Here is a 13,330-nt window from a genome sequence, read left to right as displayed (position 1 = left end):
GTACGCGTGGCAAGTCCGGCCTCTCGCCCGTATGGCAGGTTAGCCGATACAGCACGGAGAAAGCTGTAGATCATTGCCTTGTAGCGCTATGCCCGCCTCGGCATAGGCTCTCATGACGCCTGCAAGGCCTTGTTCCTGACGGCGTTTGAATGTGAACCACGGAAATGCTCCTCCCAATAATTCACCACTTGCAGAAACATGCAGGGATGCAATGCCTGGGCATGTCTCATTGTGTTTTTGGTACATGCACGCTCTGCGGCCGCATCGCAGCAGCAGTTGTTGATGTCCAAGCCCATTAGCTTTGCTGAGGAGTGGGAGATTCTGGGCCCATTCAAATACGGTACAAGAGGTATAGACATTCTATACTGTGGAATGAGTTCGACATTGACCAGTGGTAGAAGCGATTTGGCAGCCGGATCCGCTGGAGGTCTTGGGTGGTTTCCCTCACCTGGACTATGATGAGCAGCAATTGTATCCCAGCCCCCTGACTACGAATGCCACTGTGGGCTGGGAGAGACGGGCCTTCAACGCGAGGGGTAGCCCGAGCCAGGTTTCGGTCGACTTACTTGTGTCACACGAGGACGTTGACTGGAAGTTCCTGCAAAGCATCTATGGCTGGCAGGCGTTGCAGTTCCAGACGTGGGTTAGGGGTGTTTTGCATAACCACCAAGCTGAACCGATCAAAATCGCCCTACATGCACCCGGCGTTCTCCAGTTCACGTTCGAGGGCTACCATGAGCGATCAAGCCACTTCGGGGTAGACTTCTACGGTTTCGAAAGAGCACCTATCGTCTTGGAGCTAAAGCCAGGGACGAACATATTTAATGTTCGCCTTGTGCGTGACGTAAGGGCCAACGGTGGCCAGATTCCGCCCTCTATTGAGGCAACGCTGCGTGCCGAGGTTCTAACAGGTAACGCCAGCATTGTCGAACGTAGCCTTATTGTACCAGATATCCTCCACGGCCGCTTCATCAGCCCGTTGGCGTCCCTCACCATCACCAACACTGCCGATGTACCAATCTTAGTTGAATCAATTCTTGTCAACGCGCCGAAAAGAGGGGAACAGACCACTCATACGAAGGTCTGGATTGCCGTGGGCCAGTCGCGGCCACTTCTCTTCCGCCTTGATGAAATCTACAACCCATCATCCGAGCTTGTTGCAACAGTACACTTCAGACAGTTAGACCACATGCAACTCGAAGAAATATACGTACCGTTTCTCGCCTCAGGGCGTGGAATTGAAGAACCCCAGAGACTGACCTTCCTCCACCCTTCTGGGTCGCTGTCGTACGCTGTGCTATTGCCGCCATCCAGGAAGACGGTGAGGCAGCATAAAGGGCCCCTTCCAGTCTTAGTTGGACTTCACGGATCTGGGCTAGATGTGAACTCCTACCAGCTCAAGCACTCCTTTGACGGAGCCCCAAACTTTCCGGCATGGATTCTGTTCCCCACGGGTATGAGTACATGGTGTGGCGACGACTGGCATAACTGGGGATTGAGGGATGTTGATGCAGCTTTAGAGGCCATTCCTGACTGGATTAAGCACAACCACTGGGACGGACCAGGTGTTTACATTGACCGCTTTCTGCTTGCCGGGCATTCGAACGGCGGGCACGGCACGTGGCACATAACCTTACATCAGCCAGACCGCGTGATAGCCGCGGCTCCTGCATCTGGCTATACCTCAATCGATAACTATGTTCCTTTCACAATGTGGGACGATGCAGATCCCGCTCAGCTCGCTGTGTTGGCGGCTGCGAGAGCTCCTTTCCGGCAGGAGCTCTTCCTCGAGAATCTGAAGGCTAAGCCGGTGCTGGTGCAGCACGGAGAACTGGACGACAACGTACCAGCCTATCATTCAAGACTGATGAAAGCCTATTCGGTGCTCAAGAGCGCGGTTGAGATAGACTATGCCGAGATTCCGGCCAAGCTGCACTGGTGGGATGGGGCAATGACAACAGAGCCGATGCTGAAATTCTACGACCAACAGATTCGGGATCTCGCAATCCCACCCATCATCCCTGACGAGTTCCATTACAATGTTGCCGATACATCTGAGTTTGGCTCGCTCCATGGGATTCATGTGGATCAAGTCATCAAGCCTGACGTACTAGCTCGAGTGTCGGTCGACACACGATCCTCTAAAAATCTCAAAAAGTGGAAGATACGCACTCGTAATGTCCGCCGCCTGCGTCTAGACCGAAGCAAAATGGGCGACGCCCAAACGATACAGATCGACGAGCGGTCACCTGACTGGTCCGTCTCAGAACTGTCTATCGAAGGCAGTTTCGTTCTCGAAGCGGGAAGATGGATTTATGAGAATATACGTCAGCCGGCAGATGTGAGAAGTCGAACAGGCAAGCAGAGAGGTTCCATGGATTCAATATTACGGACGGCCGCTCCCTTTCGAATCGTGACTCCGAAAGAGACCTACGAAATCGCATTACAAATCAGCAATACTCTCCTCCAGTACTTTGGAGCAGACTCTGAAATTAGATATGTCGAGCACCATGAAAAGGCTCGCCAACAAGGAGGGAACGTCATCGTGATTGCGCTTGCGGGCTCTACGCCTCAGTCTCTGTTGCAATCCTTTCCAATCTTTGTAGACGAGGGATGTGTTTTCGTACGAGAGAAGGATGAGGTGGGACGAGGTAGGAGGATACGGAATGCTTCCAGTGCTACGTGGCTTCAACCACTTGAGGGCGAGAGGCTGGAGCTGGTGTTATGGGGAGTAGACGTTCCGGCTCTGCAGCAGGCTGCACGATTGATTCCCACGCTGACAGGAGCGGGCAAACCAGACTTCACCATCTTCGAGCATGACAAACTGAATGGGGTGCACAGCCGGGTGGCAGCAATGGGCTTCTTCGATTTTGCATGGAACATATCGGCGGCATCATACGTGCCATAAGAGGCGGCGTGATATCACGAACAGGTTTTGGAGGTTCAGATCTGCTAGCGATGAAAAGGTGCTCGAGGTAGGTGACGGTTACCGAAGAAGGTAGAGGGAAATACTGCAAGGCTCAATTCACGCGCCTCGCAACTTGCACCTGCCTCCACGGATTCATCAACAACAGTGGCAGTCACCCAACAACTTCTTTCTCCTCGTCCGCCTTTCTGTGAACTCTTCTCCTCGCACATCTCACTCCATCTCATCCCACCTTTCCCCCACCTTGTCCTTGTCTTCGATCCTCTCAGCACTCTGCAACCCTTTTCGGCATCTAGCAGATTGGATCACGCTTTGTCCGCTTCACTCTCTACCCTCACACCATTTTGTCAAACGCATACGCTACCTGTAACCACTATACTGGGAATACAACTGGTCGCACAACATGACTGGCCTTGTCTCGAACGGCTCTCCTCGCGGCAAGAAGGTGGCTCCACCGTCGCCAAATGTCCTGGGGCAAGTGCAAGAGACTAAGGTCAGCGATCGTCAGATTATTGTATGTTTCCGCCTACCATTCAATGTGTTGACACCTGCCTGGACAGCGTCAATTGTCACTAATATCACGTAGCCTTCGTCTGCCAGCGCTGCATCCAAGGGTACATCACCAGCTCCTACAAAGACCACCAAGCTCAGCATGCCGCCGCAGCGTCGAACTCAAAAGGTTTGTGTGTCGCTTTATTGTCTCCCCAGACATTATTAACATCACACAGGAATCTCCCAGCGCAGTCCGCAAGACATCCACCGGCATGGAGGATATTCTTGCCAAGCTTCGAATTAACGATTCCCGCAACACTACCCCTACCAATCTCGATCTATCGAAGGTCAAGGATGACGGCAACTTTGACAAGCTGATCTCAGGTTTGAGCCACCAGAACAAGACCCTCAAACAGCAAGGTCGTGAGTTGAAAGACAGCTCCAATAAGAGCAGCGACGATTCTTCAGCATCTGGCCGCTACACAGAGTCCTACGACATGGTCTCTAGCTCCACCTCTCGAGGTTCCGATCAAGCTGCACATGATCCTGCGGAGATGCTTCGTATCAAGCAAGAACTCGAAGCTGCAAGATCTGTCATCAATCGTCAAGAGCAGGAACTTGCCGAGACCCGCAACCTCAAGCACACCATGGATCAAGCTATGGGTCCTGTTTCAGAGGTCGACTTTGGCCACAATGACATCTCAGAGCAGACCATTGGCCACCTTCAGAGTGCCTTCAACGCCTCTGCTCGGCCCTTCACTGCCAAAGCCCCAGTCTGGCGTTCCCAGGACGATGCTCGCTCTGACTCTGACTTTTCCGCTACAAGCTTCAACCCACGCATTACCTGGAACCAGGGCACTATGGGTCTAGGCGGCATATCCGATTATACCAATGCCAGTGGTACCTTGGCCAACCAGAGAGCCCCGCAGTACGCTGCCATGTTCGGAGGGCAACCATCCCTTGAGGTTAACACTTATGGTGACCATCGTTCGTTCTCCGGATCATCCTCTTCGCTAGGTTATGATCCACGTCTCGGCGGCGACCTTGCCATGTATGGCGTGAATCCTGTCGGCCGCCGCAATTCGCAGCTGCGCAGTAACTCAAACATGAGCGATGCTCTCTCAATGGGCAGCATGGCTGGCCTCAGCGGTCTGAACTCACCACCCCTAAGCCCGTTGGGTATTCCCGAGCAGTACGCTTATGCCCAGCGTGGTCTAGGCATGCAACAGACTCCCATTACTCCCAGCTTTCCTAATGGCCAAATGTCTGGTCAGGGATGGTCTCTGCCTGTAAGTTTGCTAGCTGTTCTCGCCCAAGTTCTTGCTAATGTCCTGCAGCCTTCCGTCAACAGTCAGACATACGTCACTCCTCTCGAGCCCATGAACTACCGTCGTCTGTTGGACAAGTCTGTCTCGTGTGATTGGAAATACATTGTCGATAAAATTGTGTGCAATAATGACCAGCAGGCCTCTATCTTCCTACAGCAGAAGCTCAAGGTTGGCACGGCGGAGCAAAAGTTCGAGATTGTCGAGTCCATTGTCAATCAGGCTTACCCCCTGATGATCAACCGTTTCGGCAACTTTCTCGTTCAGCGCTGCTTCGAGCACGGCACACCTGAGCAAGTCGTTGCCATTGCTAATGCCATTCATGGCAACGTCATTGCCCTGAGCATGGATCCATTTGGTTGTCACGTCATCCAGAAGGCTTTCGACTCTGTTCCGGAGGACCACAAGGCCGACATGGTTCGCGAGCTTCTCCGACGCATTCCGGATACCGTGATCCACCGCTATGCCTGTCACGTTTGGCAGAAGCTGTTCGAGCTACGCTGGTCCGGCGAGCCACCCCAGATCATGGTCAAGGTCAACGAGGCTCTTCGTGGGATGTGGCACGAGGTGGCTCTCGGCGAGACCGGCAGTCTTGTTGTTCAGAACATCTTCGAGAACTGTGTCGAAGAGGAAAAGGTACGCTACCTCCACCTGTTAATCAGCTCAGCTAATGTTGTAACTCCCTAGCGCCCTGCGATCGAGGAAGTCGTGTCCAACATCGACCTCATTGCTCACGGCCAATTCGGCAATTGGTGCATTCAGCATCTATGCGAGCACGGTTCTCCCCCTGACAAACGTCGTGTCATCGACCATATTCTCACCAACTCGTATAACTACAGTATTGATCAGTTTGCGTCCAAAGTTGTTGAGAAGTGTCTCAAGATTGGCGGTCTTGAGTTCCTGGATCGTTATCTTGGTGTCATTACCACCTCTCGCCCTGACCGTCCTCGCATCCCGCTCATCGACATTGCTGGCGACCAATATGGCAACTATCTCATCCAGTGGATTCTGATGAATGCTCATCACCACCAACGCGAGCAAGTCGCTGTGCACATCCGCAAACATATGGTCTCCCTACGCGGCTCGAAATTCGGCTCTCGGGTGGCAATGCTTTGTTGCAACCCAAATTCGGTTACTCGTCCCGGTCCTCCTGCCGTTGCCAATCCGTTCGGAGTTCCAGGCCAGCCTCGCAACAACTGGGGTCCTCGCAGCTTTCGCTAGACTACCTGACTGCGGCGCCAGCCGCCATATCTACCTCTGGTTATATCATGCCAAACTCCGATGCATTCTACTTGTTCGGGATAGCAGTTGCATCTACCCTGTGGCTTGGAATACTCGCTCGACGGAGATTCATATCTCCCTTGTGGGCGTACGCCATACCCTTCGGCCTCCCTCTCTGGTCTCAACATACTATTCAAACAGCACACCCCCGGTCGTTCCTTCGAATTGTCCAACACACTACGCGCAAATATGTATTTTATCCCAGATTTTTTATTTTGACAGATCAACGTGCAGTATCAGTTGTGGTCAACCGACAAGTTTTGGTGGGAGGCTTGGAGACACAAGTCAAGCTATCAATATGATCACATCATGGAAGAGCTGCCGAATTAGATTCCAGCATTCCCAAAATTCAGGGGCATATGTCTTCAGAAAACAACCTGATGGCCAAAAGAGCCCAACGATCATCGGTCATTCGGACGCATTGCAGTAGCTAGATGGTAGAGATCAGATTAGACTGGTACAGTTTGTGCCCAATCAAGAGTTGGTCCACAGATCTTGGTGTTTTCTATTCTTGCAGATTAACGCTATCACCTGGATTCTGCTGTCCATGGAAGATGATTCGTGAAAAGAAACGAGACGAGATCGGAGGTCTGATGGCCAAAGATCGATGGGATTTGATCGCATAGCCTGTCTCCTCTCAACGCATGAGCACCTCAGATTTGACTTGATCTGCTACTATTGCCCCACTGAGCCGCTGCCCTCTATTGGCATCCCTTATATTGCCACGGCCTCGAAGCGATCTCGGCATTGAACACGATGAAGACACAACGGCGCTGGACGGCGGAGTCGACGACGGCGCCTCCAGGCACGGCTTGTCGGTTTTGTGTGTAGCGCACGTTGGCAGTCGGCGTAGGAAGGTGGGCATGATCGAGTCTGACTGGAGAGTTGGACACGGCGCACTGCAGAGCATGGTTGAGCACACCAGGGAGCCGATCCCGGGTCAGATGGGTGGGTGATGCGTGACTCCGCCGTTGGGGGTGTCATCTTTCGTCGTTGGATGCGACGCAGGCAGTCGCTTGAATTCATTTTAGTTTGGACTTGCTGGGTCAGACCAGGGAGATGTGGAGGACCGAGAGTATCGCGAATATTGGACTTCCCAATTGGCTGCCGGTATGTGCGCGCGTATCGTCGCCAGTGTACTCTGCATGACGCTGTTTCAATGATGCAGTTGCTGCATATCCGCAACAGTGCGGCATTGTGGAAAGTAGAGCGCTGGAGCGTCGTCAGTTGCTGCTGCCGAGTGTACCAGATCGTCTTCAGGGAGGGTCTTGGAGGACTACATACAGCGGAACACCATGAATGCATTGAGAGGTCTCTTCTCGTGGTGCATAGCCAACTGGATCAGACCATTCCTGACGCGCTGAAAGTGTATGCTGCCAGTCCGCGTCAGACGGCGGTGAGGTCGTACTCTTTATGAGCATGTGTTGGTCGGATAGCACTCAGCCGCTGTCTCAGGTTGAGCATGAAGCAAGAGATTTGAAGGCTACCGTTAGGCGTTTCGTGCGCCGCCGTGATCTGATACGAGTTCGTGGCGTAGCATATACTGTTCTCGTGGCAGTGATACAGTAGAAGCCAGCGGGGAAGCGAGCGAATCACTTTAGGGACAATCAGTCCTTAGCCAGTAGTCCGCTATCCGGAATCGCGTTGGCCTGCAGGATCTTGACTACCCCTTCACCGGTCTCCAGATGGCCATTGACTTTTGCGTCGTCGGCGTTCTGCTCCGTTCCCTCCCCGCTGATTTCACTGTCAGGCCCAGCTCCTTCCGCGCCTCCTGTCACTGGCCCGCCAGTCACGTCAGTGTCACTGATCGTTGAAGCGGTCGTTTCGCCATCCTTCTCCCACGGTTTGCGCCGTCTAGGCGTGTGATCCACCTTGCTTGAGCCATGCTCCAGTACAGTGTTCGGAATCTCTTCAATCCCTGGTACAGGGACGTTTCGAGTTATGAGGTCCACAATCTCGGCGAAGGATGTCGGATAGGGCGGCTGCTCAGAGACTTCTGATCCGTTGGGAGCGACTTCATTTGCGGTGAATGGCAATGTAGGTGCCGGTGGCGCGCCAGCGGGGGCTGTGCCGCCTGGTTGCGATGTGCCAGACGGAGCAGTTGTAGTTCTGGCAGACGAGTTTTCGGCGAGCCATTTGCTGTATGCGGCCGGATCAATGGGCGAGAGGTTGTGTTTCCTTGCAAAGTAGAAGCAGCGTGCTTGCAGGATGAGATCGGGATTGGAGGTAAGTTCTGCTGTGTTTGGTGGGATGGAGGGGTGTCCAAGGATGGAGGAGAGGCCGGCGAGATATTCAGGATCGTCGTCGAAAGGGTATGAGCTTAGGGAGAAGTAGATAGTATCAGAGTCGCTTGTAGTAGACGCGAGAGATTGCGACGATGGATCGGTCGAAGATAGCGGGGGTTCGGAGGACATATTGTTTGACGGAGGGTTCGCTGGTGAGTCTAACGTACTGGAGCTCAAGGTACGAGCAGTCAGAGCTTACGGTCCTTCTGTGGTAGTCCGAGGGTCGCTCTCCACGGGTTCGGAGTGTGTCAAAGATGCATGTGAATCTGTCTGCGGGGGAATTGGAGTGAAAGGTTGTTGTCCCGCTTTACAGTGGATACGGATCCATACGTGAAGATGGTGACCTAACACGTACCACGGCACGTTTAATTTACCGTACCGTATCTAGATATGTAGCCGAAAGTCTTTACGAACGTCCATCTACCTCACCATACTACTTCTACCATACGCTGCTTCACGATGTCATCATTGCATCCATACAAAGCTTGCATCAATGAAGAGAAAGACAAACAACAGAGGTCACAGGCAAACTGGCGCCCTAGCTGGCTGCGATGCGTATAAGTACCGGAATCTCAAAAGTGACCAAGTTCAACCAAAGTACCTGGCTTTAGAGGAGGGTAATTGGTAGGCGTCAACACTAACCTCAGCTGGGTCTGGAGATATGGCACCTCCAGCGTATCATGGCCTTGACAGTAGCTTCTTGGTGATCAGCCCCGTGACGACACAGGGAGCTATGTTAGGTTCCGTTGAGACATCCACCGTTAATACGGCTCTATCATACTCCGATCCGCTGCCGTGGCTCGACTACTCTTTGCGGTTGACTAAGCTTTTTAGCTAGACCACTTCGCGTTGTGGCCGATATCTGAAGCCTAACAATCAAAGAGAGCATTGTCCTGGCCAAGATGCCGCCGCTTCCGGCGCAGTAGAGTTGATGGTGGTGCAGCTATTCTGCGAGACCCTTCGTGCGAGCAACTGCAAGTGATCTTGCAGGAGATTCACGTCGCATCTGCAGAACATGTCCTTCAGGTAATAACATCTCTCTGAAAACTTGGCTCAAATTGATCAAGCTGCTCCGTCCAGGAGCTTGTATCCTGATTCCAACGTCTGTGGACAAGGACATTCAAGCGCGCCAGTGGAAGGCATCAAGTCTTCCCCACACTCAGCCCCAAGCGTCACATATCTCCGCTGTTACCTCTGTGGGAAGGACGTCCGTTGTATATTTCATTGGCTGCTACAACAGCCCGAGACCTCTCATGTCAACGGAGACATCGAAGATCTCGCTCGGCATGCCACACATCTCGGCCTCAAGTCTGGTTACGAACAGTGTGTGATATGCAGCGAAGCAAGTGAACTTGTCTGAGGCACCTGAGGTCTGGAGCTGGAGGAGCAGCTGGCGAGGACGGCCCGTGAAAGCCGATGCCTACTTTGTGTTCGCGACGGGGTTTCGGAGGGTGGATAGGCTCGTCAAGACCAAGGACCCTCGGCAGTGTTGACAAAAGTCCTACCATGCTTGGACTAGGGGAGGGCAGCCTACAGAACCAAATACTAATCACACGGATGGTCAACACCGCGTTTCAGAGTCTAGATAAGAAGTTCCTCTCCATCTGTTTCGTCCCATGTCACTTGTTCCTGCAATATCTCATCCACATCCAAGCTCAAAAGCTCAGAAGCTCAGGCCCGCCTCCCCTCTTCTTCCAGACCATCGCCCCCACCGCAACCCCCACCGCCGCCAGTACCAACAGCCTCTTCAAAACCCTCAGTCCCGCCTGCCGCAACACTTCCATCTCCAACTCGCCAATGTCCCTTGTCGTATTCGCCCTCGGAAACTCCTTCTCGGGCTTCTCCTTGCCCAAGAACTCACACAGCGGCTCCCAATCATCCTGCACGCTCCACTCGAGAAACCGATGCTCCTGGCCGATCATGAGGCCGCGCACCATGGCCTCGTGCTCGATCTTGGTGGCGCGCCCTTTGCCGGCCATGGCGTCGTGGATGCCGGATGCGGAGGGGTGGCTGGCGCGGAAGAGGGCTGGGTCGATCAGGCGGCAGAAAACGTGGTACATCCAGAAGAAGGTGGGGTCGAGGTATTGGATGAGGATGCCGGGGTAGGAGATCTGGTTGTTGGGTATGGGGGCTTAGTGGGTGGGTATCGAGGGTTAAGGATTCCCTTCGTTATAGGGCGGTGAGAAAACGGGTGGGTGGGACGTACCAGTGGCCGCAGAATGGCATCGTTCACGCTTCGTTGCCAATCATCGGCGTTGGTGCGCGTGTTGAGGATGATCTTGGCGTTGGGGTACGCGTGGATGAGGTCGGCGGCGAAGACGCTTGCCGGTGAGTCGATCAACGCGGTGCAGTGTCCGATCAGCGGGTCAAAGTGTGAGGAGTTGAGGAGGCCTGTGGGAGTGTTGACGGGCCCGGGATAGGGGGCCGTGGAGGAGAGGTTGGGAAAGTGCTTCAGCCGTGTCAACCGTCCCCAGGCACGCATACGTGGCACGGGCTGCTCTCGGAGGACATCAAAACCCTATTTCATGAGTTGAGAAAAGCTTTCAGTACCTGGCTCTAGTGTTGTTGAAGAGAGAATGGGTGGGAAGGCTTGTGGTGTCGGGCCACGTACATGATACACATTCTCGTGGCCTAGAATGATGAGTGCCTCCTTCAAACTATGTGTCGCGGACCGGGGCAGCCCGACGCATATTACCTCCAGTGGCTTTGTCCGCGTATGTGGTGGCGGCTCGGGGATGGCATAAATGTAATTCTCGAGAATATACCAAAACCAGGAGTTAATGTGTGGCATACTGTACAGTGTCACACTCTGAGGATACAAGAACTTGTTGTCGGCCTCTTCATCTTATGTTAGTCGTAAGTCGGGATGGCTTTTCAGAATGTCGCCGCGCAATTGCGGGCCTCACTGGGAAGCAAGTGACTCAGCGCTGCATACATCCAGATTTTCTTGCGAGACGCCTGATTGCAGAGCAGACTTTGCCAAGACTTTCACTGCCTGGTACCTACGTAGAGTGGTAGCTCGCTTAGATGCGTCGTTCAGCTTGTTGTTCGCTTGGCGGTGTGGTGGCCCGCAGAACAGGAATTTCCATGCTCCATACCACGAACGATTTGTGTTGTATAGGAGTGTACGCAGTCGTCGCCGTTAGTCAAAGTTGGAACAGAACCTCGGGTCGAAAGACCCCAAATATACACGCATACAGCGAGTCCTCCAGACCTTGTAGATTCTGTTCGCAGCTTTCCTGGAGAGTAACATCAGTATCGTCAATGACAGCCAAGCCTCCTCATAGCGGACAAATGCATGTGAGTGTGATGGCCATTGCCATCATAAGAAGGAGGTGTAGTTGCCTTGAAATTCGTCCTGGTCTGCTTTCCGGTGCCAAGCCCCTTGCCTTGCCAGCCCGAACTACAACTCATCTACGGCCGTTCTTATCCGTGGCCAGCCTCCTAGCCACGTTACACATGCTTGCATACCCTGTGACCACGATCCGAGGCTCGTTTGCGTCTACATCACTTTGACTTCCGTGGTCGCGTGCACATCGCGTATTTTGGGTTGTTTGCACATCCCAGCCCGCTGATCCGCGATAGCTTCCGTGTCATCACAGACTGGTCGTCCATCATTCTCAGGCTGCATCCAGAGGCCTTCACAAGACCATGAAGGGTCTCACTGCCAAGGAGTTGGTCGAGCATCCTGGCTTCAAGCATCTAAAGTGGAATCTGCCCAAAGACCAGGAGGGTCATGCTGAGGTGGCCCAGGGCCGGGCTGGTGGGCCTTTCAAATTGGGATATGATGTCCATGGAAAGGGAGACAATCGCATAGTGGTAAGTGGAATGTTACTGAGACTCGTCTTCGCGAATTCCGACGACCGATACCCACGACGCGTGCAATACTGATTGATGTAGTGGATTATGGGCCTTGGTGCTTATCGCACAGCCTGGAAACGCCAAAGTCGCTACTTCGGCCACACGCACCCGGAATATGCCTCTCTCGTCTTCGACAACCGCGGTGTTGGTGTATCAGATAAACCAACATGCCGCTACTCAACCTCAGAAATGGCCAAGGACATCGTCGATCTATTGATCCATATCGGCTGGTTGAACGCCGACCGCTCGCTCCCGGACCCTAAGGAAAAGCTGAACGTCGTCGGCGTGTCCATGGGCGGCATGATTGCACAGGAGCTGGGACTGATCCTCCCAACGGGCACACTCAACACTCTCTTCCTCATCTCCACTTGGCCACGGGCTGTCAGAACAGTACCTTTCATGGAAAACCTGCGACAGCGGATCAATATGTTCATTCCGCGCGATATCGATGTTCAACTAGACGGCATCAGCGATCGACTATTCTCCGATGAGTTTCTACAGCTGCCTGACACTGAAGGTGATGAGCCATACGGCCCGGGTGGACCCAACTACCCAACGAATCGTGACCGGTACTGCGCGGGTGAAATGGAGAAGCGCCTGGACAAAGAGGGGTTTACCAAAAAGGCCTTCATCCTGCAGGCCATTGCGGCAGGCTGGCATTACAAGAGTACGCAGCAGGTGCAGGAGATGCGTGATCATGTAGGAAAGGGAAGGATCGCGGTTGCCCATGGCAAACTGGACAGGATGATCACATACAATCATGGCGAGCTGCTGAGAGACGAGATTGGAGAGACGGTCGAGTGGAAGAGCTACGAGAATCGCGGCCACGTGCTGATGTGGGAGGAAGAAAAGGACTTCAACTCATGGGTGGCTGGGTTCATTGAACAATGCAAATCCATGGAGAGCTGACAAGGAGGATAAAATATATCTTGATATATATCTCGAGCGGGGCGTGGGACGTGGGCGTTAAGATTGCCCTGCTTTTGAGCGAATAAACGGACTCATCCACCACTTCCATGCCATCTGCTCAGAGTTCGAGTTTGGAGTCGAGATTTTGTACAGTGCCGCGTGGTGTGCTTCGCAACATACCCGGTCGTATACAGTAGGCACAACTTTGCCCGTGGTTCAGGGCATTCCCAGCCAAACCCGGTGGCTGATTC

The 13,330-nt window shown here is 53.4% G+C and overlaps 5 protein-coding genes across 5 annotated transcripts; 3 read left to right on the top strand and 2 right to left on the bottom strand.

The window, feature by feature from the left end:
- Positions 1-198: 198 nt before the first annotated feature.
- Positions 199-2,908, top strand: HMPREF1541_08608 (uncharacterized protein; the record flags this gene model as incomplete). Its single annotated transcript, XM_008722927.1, has 2 exons — positions 199-349; positions 399-2,908. The coding sequence occupies 2 exons, from the start codon at positions 199-201 to the stop codon at positions 2,906-2,908; spliced, it is 2,661 nt and encodes an 886-aa protein (XP_008721149.1).
- Positions 2,909-3,329: 421 nt separating this feature from the next.
- HMPREF1541_08607 (uncharacterized protein) lies at positions 3,330-5,964 on the top strand (the record flags this gene model as incomplete). The annotated part of the gene is made up of 5 exons (XM_008722926.1): positions 3,330-3,440; positions 3,513-3,605; positions 3,655-4,707; positions 4,756-5,379; positions 5,431-5,964. The coding sequence occupies 5 exons, from the start codon at positions 3,330-3,332 to the stop codon at positions 5,962-5,964; spliced, it is 2,415 nt and encodes an 804-aa protein (XP_008721148.1).
- Positions 5,965-7,631: 1,667 nt separating this feature from the next.
- On the bottom strand, positions 7,632-8,438 carry HMPREF1541_08606 (uncharacterized protein; the record flags this gene model as incomplete). The annotated part of the gene is made up of 1 exon (XM_008722925.1): positions 7,632-8,438. One exon carries the CDS (start codon positions 8,436-8,438, stop codon positions 7,632-7,634), a length of 807 nt encoding a protein of 268 aa, XP_008721147.1.
- A 1,526-nt stretch (positions 8,439-9,964) lies between these two features.
- On the bottom strand, positions 9,965-11,100 carry HMPREF1541_08605 (uncharacterized protein; the record flags this gene model as incomplete). The annotated part of the gene is made up of 3 exons (XM_008722924.1): positions 9,965-10,420; positions 10,516-10,827; positions 10,921-11,100. The coding sequence occupies 3 exons, from the start codon at positions 11,098-11,100 to the stop codon at positions 9,965-9,967; spliced, it is 948 nt and encodes a 315-aa protein (XP_008721146.1).
- Positions 11,101-11,960: 860 nt separating this feature from the next.
- Positions 11,961-13,079, top strand: HMPREF1541_08604 (uncharacterized protein; the record flags this gene model as incomplete). Its single annotated transcript, XM_008722923.1, has 2 exons — positions 11,961-12,128; positions 12,210-13,079. 2 exons carry the CDS (start codon positions 11,961-11,963, stop codon positions 13,077-13,079), a joined length of 1,038 nt encoding a protein of 345 aa, XP_008721145.1.
- Between the last annotated feature and the right edge of the window lie 251 nt (positions 13,080-13,330).

Source organism: Cyphellophora europaea (assembly GCF_000365145.1).
Source record: "Cyphellophora europaea CBS 101466 unplaced genomic scaffold supercont1.9, whole genome shotgun sequence".
In the NCBI taxonomy this organism is placed as follows: Eukaryota; Fungi; Ascomycota; class Eurotiomycetes; order Chaetothyriales; family Cyphellophoraceae; genus Cyphellophora; species Cyphellophora europaea.
Note: the sequence above shows the minus strand (reverse complement) of the source record. Positions and strands in the feature narration are given on the sequence as shown.